At 43.0% G+C, this 5,017-nt stretch overlaps 1 protein-coding gene across 1 annotated transcript; it reads left to right on the top strand.

The window, feature by feature from the left end:
* Positions 1-211: 211 nt before the first annotated feature.
* taf9 (TATA-box binding protein associated factor 9) lies at positions 212-4,425 on the top strand. The gene is made up of 7 exons (XM_015396932.1): positions 212-293; positions 1,945-2,026; positions 2,134-2,270; positions 2,353-2,487; positions 2,562-2,643; positions 2,715-2,828; positions 4,119-4,425. The coding sequence occupies exons 1-7, from the start codon at positions 258-260 to the stop codon at positions 4,274-4,276; spliced, it is 744 nt and encodes a 247-aa protein (XP_015252418.1). The 5' UTR covers positions 212-257; the 3' UTR covers positions 4,277-4,425.
* The last annotated feature ends 592 nt before the right edge of the window (positions 4,426-5,017 follow it).

The following is a 5,017-nucleotide window of genomic DNA, read 5'->3' as shown; positions in this document are numbered from 1 at the left end:
CTTTGGACATAATAATCATTAGATTATTACAGAGGAATCAAACAACTGGTTGCTCTAAAGCTTTGTTAAATTATCTAAAAAAAAGATTCTATTCAATTATTGATTAGATCTTTTAAACATTGTTTTCATTTTAGCCTCCTTACCACTGGGGGCAGAAATGTTTACCTTCACCTTCCTACCGGTAGGTGGCAGCACTTCACCCTGTTTCCGTTTCTGTTGTTGTTGTTTGCGGAGCAGCAGAAGCAGTAGGCGTGAAGATGTCTGCTCCGAAAACTATCCCCAAAGATGCTCAGGTAACTTTAAAGAACACATCTGATCAAAATGTTTGATTTGACTGAACTCCGGAAGCTACTTAATAAGACGACATTTTTGCTTAAAATGAGCTTAGAAGGAACGGAGACGCTGTTTAGCTTTTAGCTTAGCCGTTAGCATTTAGCTCCGCGCTGTTTTTAGCTTCAGCAATGAACCAAACATGGGCCTCTAACCAACGACAGCTTTAAAAAAGGATTAATATCCAAATAAAAAATGATTTAATGCAATAGGTTAAAAATCCTTAGACATGAAGCTGATAATAGAGACAATAATAGCTCAACTTTAATCACCTGTCGGCAATTTTAAAGAGTTTAGAAATGTTTTAATTATGAGGAAATTTTTTAGTTAGTTTTTTCCATCTCATTGAAATAAAGTTTAAAGTTCTTGATGTTTTTATGGTTTCTGGAAAACCAGATAAATGAAAAATGATCAGAGCAGAGGAGCAGGTTTGAGCATTTAGCATAGAGGAGCCCTGAGGATGATGGTTGTAAATGTTCAGCATCAGCTGCCTGTTCTCAGGGTCTCTGCTCTTTCAATCATCCATGTTTCATCCAGAACCAGAACTTGTTCCAAAGAAACCAAAACAAATCACGTTTCCAGACGGTTTGATGGATCTGACTCTGCTCCTCAGTTTTCTGTCACATTTTTGTCCTCAAACTGGTGAAAAACAGTGGCCAGATGTACCAAAAACCAATCAAATGTAAAATAAAAACACTTTATAAAAACAAAACATAATTTCATGTACAGGTTTACTTTTTTTTTTACACAGATGTTGCCCTTCTGAGGCTTTGTGAAGGAAAATGAGTGTTTTATCTACCAGTTTAATAATGTAGAAGCTATTACTCAGCTTTATATTCTTTTAATATAGAAAAACTGTTTTTGTTTAAGAGCAACTATGGTAATTAACAAACATCTAGAAAAAGTACACTATATTCTACTATTTTCCATGTGAATCCCAGATTGTTTATCCTTCTTTGCCTTTTCTAAAAAGTGATTTAAATCAGTCCTGCCTGTCTTTATCCATGCTGGGTCAGATCCTGATGTTTTAAAAAGGAGGCAGGCAGTTAATGCAGCAGGATAAAACCTTAGCCTCGCTGCATGCAGTTAGTCATCGTCTCCCTCTGTCTTTGACCTGTTAATTAATTTTCATGTTCGGCTGATCAGGTCCAAACGGTTTCACCTCCAGCTTCTCTTGATAAGGGGACAGTTCCTGTCACCTCAGGGCAGAGCTTTGGTGCTCTCACAGCTCTTCTATACCTCTGTATTGCAGAGGAGCTGACATTTTTGCGCCTTAGGGCGGAAATATGTCACCAATCCGACGATCGGTGGAATGAACTCTGTGCGTGTTCCCGGGGAGGGGATACAAATTTTTGTGTGGATAAACATCTTGGCACGACACTGCCTTTTAAAGCTCCACCAAACATGGTGAACTCTACTAGAACAAGGCCATGTTCCTGCCCCGCCCCTCATGGCTGCGATCCTGGAAACTAGGGAGTCTTCCATTAGTCTTCCTCTGACGCCGTCATTCGATGCAGCTTAGCTGCCTAACGAGGGTCGTTAATTTGGATGTCGGTGTTAGATGCTCTCCTCCTGAAGGACAGAACTGTTGATGCTGTTCTGACCTTGTTTCAGGTGATGATGCAGATCCTGAAGGACATGGGTGTCACTGAGTACGAGCCCCGGGTCATCAACCAGATGCTGGAGTTCACCTACAGTAAGTCCTGCTCAGGCTTTCTGGTGGAATACTCTGTTAAACTCTAATGGATCCAAAGTGCTTCCAGGTTCTGCTGTCTTAGTTGTCCTGCTCTGCTGCGTCTCCAGGATACGTGACGACCATCATAGAAGACGCTAAAATCTACGCCACGCACGCCAAGAAGTCCAACGTTGACGCAGACGACATCAAGCTGGCCATCCAGTGCCGCATGGACCAGTCCTTCACCTCCCCTCCTCCACGTGATGTAAGCTCCTCCTCCTGGTTTGGACCTCCAGGACTTCTCCATTCCCCCCCGGTCTGATGAAGACCTTCTGCTCTGTGTTCAGTTCTTGCTGGAGGTGGCGCGACAGAAGAACCAGACTCCTCTTCCTCTCATCAAGCCCTACACCGGGCCCAGACTTCCTCCGGACCGGTACTGTCTGACGGCGCCAAACTACAGACTGAAGTCCATCCAGAAGAAGGTGGAGGCTCCTCTTCCTCACCCTCATTATGCAGCAGCCCTGATCCTCTGACCTTCATCTGCTCTCGTCTCCAGGTGTCTTCGTCCGCCGGCAGGATAACGGTTCCTCGCATCAGCGTCGGCGCCGTCTCCAGCAGGCCAAGCACTCCCACTCTGGGTGAGTTCCTCCAGCGGCGCCGTCATGCAGCCGGTTTAGACCACATTAACCGACCCATGTTTGCTCCACAGGAACTCCTTCAGTCCAGTCGGTCTCCACCAAGGTGGGAGCTCCAGTGTCTCTGACGGGTCAAAGGTTCACGGTTCAGATCCCATCGGCCTCCCAGACCGCCACCACCAAACCCAGTAAGCCCCTCCTTCCTCCCGCTGACTAAATGCTGTAAAAACTGAACCAGTGAGGAGTTCTGATCCTGGTTCAGAGCCTCTGTCCCGTTGGGTCAGACGGACCATGAAGATGAAGCAGGCGTAGGTCCCTCAGCAGCTGTTCTCAGAGCCGTTTGATGAGGAGGAAAGGCGACGCTTAAAGACGTTTAACTACCTAAAAATCTAAAGATTTGTTGAAACCAATAGAGCGTCTCAGCACAGGAGGAATCCATCCAGTTCAGAAATAAGATCCTAAAGTTTGCCATTCTATGAGCGTTTTTGGTCAATTTCTGACCATAGAATAAAACTTTGACTCCCAAAAAGAGAAACGATGAAAAGTGTAACAGGGTCACCACCAGGGGGCAGCGTGTCACCAGCAGATCAGGTTCTGGTCTGTTTGTTCAAATTCATAAAGATTCCCTAGAAAACTCATTAGTAGAACAACTGAGTTTATTTTTAACTTAAAGAAACAAACTAACGGCAGGTTTGCTGTAGAAGAAGAAGATGATTATGATGATAATATAACTCCAAACATCTCCATTCGTCTCAGAGTTATGATGCGTTCAGATCAGACATTTAATTTTTTATTTATTTGTTTATTTGACAGGGACAGTACAATTAAACATTGCAACCAAACAGGTGGCCGATGTCCAAGTACATAAGGCTTGTAGCCATGGGCTAATTTGCAGCCTTCGTCCCTGGTTAGGCTTTTAAAAGGTGTTAGCACAAAAAGGGAGAGAGAGGTTAGTAACGACACACAGATGCATAAAAAAAAAACAAGAGAAGTTAAAACAAATAAACAAACAAAAAAAAAATGTTTTCAGCATCAGAGCGTCTGATTAACATGCAGTCCAGGTGCGCCAAGAGGTCTAACGATGCCGTGTGAGCGTCCGCAGCTTGATGACCGTCCAGCTTCCAGAGCCTCCAGAGGGACCGACACCAGAGTTTGGAAATCTGAACTGAATATCAACCTATAAGAGAAGCGGAGCTTTCAGGTCGACCTTCTCGCTCAAAAATATCTTTTTAACTATTCCCTCCGACTCATCACAGCAAATGAAAATCTGTTTTTAAAGGTATTAAAAATACGCGTGGATAGAAATTAAACAATTGCTCTAAAAGTTCAAAACATCTTGAGATTTGCAGAAGGATAAAAACAAGACCTGTTTATAGAGCAAATATTATACTTAACTGTCCAATAATCTTATTTAATCCACATTTTATCTAGCTTCAAATCATCAGAGAAATAAGAAATACTCCTTTGTGTTTCCATAGCAACGCCTTCCACGCCCGCCGTGTCCAACGTCCTCATCAACCAGTCTCTTATCGGCTCTAAGAACATCCTCATCACCACCAACATGGTGTCTCAGAGCACCGGCGGAGACTCTCTGAAGAGGAAGCACGAAGACGACGATGACTACGACGCTTTATGACGTCTTCATCGCAATAAGGACTGAAGTGGACTGATGATGTTCTGTAGAAAGTTCCTTCGACCACAGAGGAACCTGCAAAGAATATCCCAGTAGAAGCTGAACCGTTTCTAAGCTCCATACCTCTGTTGTGATTTTCATTAAACTTTAAATAAAAGCTGAATATTGTGAATAAAAACCTTCTGACACGTTGAAGATGGAACCGCTTTTATTTAACTTAGATTCCAAACAGAAATGAAAGGTTTTTTAGGTTAGAGGGACGATGTGAACCAGCTTCTGGTTCCTTTTCCTGAACGTCTCGTGTCCAACAGCTCTGATCTTCATCTGACACTGAAGGTCTGGTGTCGTCCACCGCACTGACTGATGGAGATGGACTTCTTCTGATTTCATGTTAGTCATTAGAGCCGTGATGTGACCAGCTGCTCCTGTCCCTAACATCTTAGCTCGGAGGTCTTCAAAAGGGCGTCCGCGACCCCCAGGGGGTCCACAGAGGTACTGCATGAGGGTCGCAAAAGTTTTGGTTGATTATAGACTTTTTTTTTTTTATATATATATTCCCCTCTACAATTTTCTCCACTAATAGAAATGTCTTTAAATCCACATTAACATGAATTTAACACACTGTAGTAAACAGATGAATGAGGCAGAAGATGTCTTTCAGTCATCAATCAGAATCAGAAATACTTTAATAATCCCAGAGGGAAATTACTTTTGTAATTTCACTCCAGTTACAGTTTATATATA

Source organism: Cyprinodon variegatus, unplaced genomic scaffold (assembly GCF_000732505.1).
Source record: "Cyprinodon variegatus isolate N-32 unplaced genomic scaffold, C_variegatus-1.0 Scaffold830, whole genome shotgun sequence".
Classification (NCBI taxonomy): domain Eukaryota; kingdom Metazoa; phylum Chordata; class Actinopteri; order Cyprinodontiformes; family Cyprinodontidae; genus Cyprinodon; species Cyprinodon variegatus.
The sequence above is the reverse complement of the archived record's forward strand: the minus strand, read 5'-3'. Positions and strand labels throughout refer to the sequence as shown.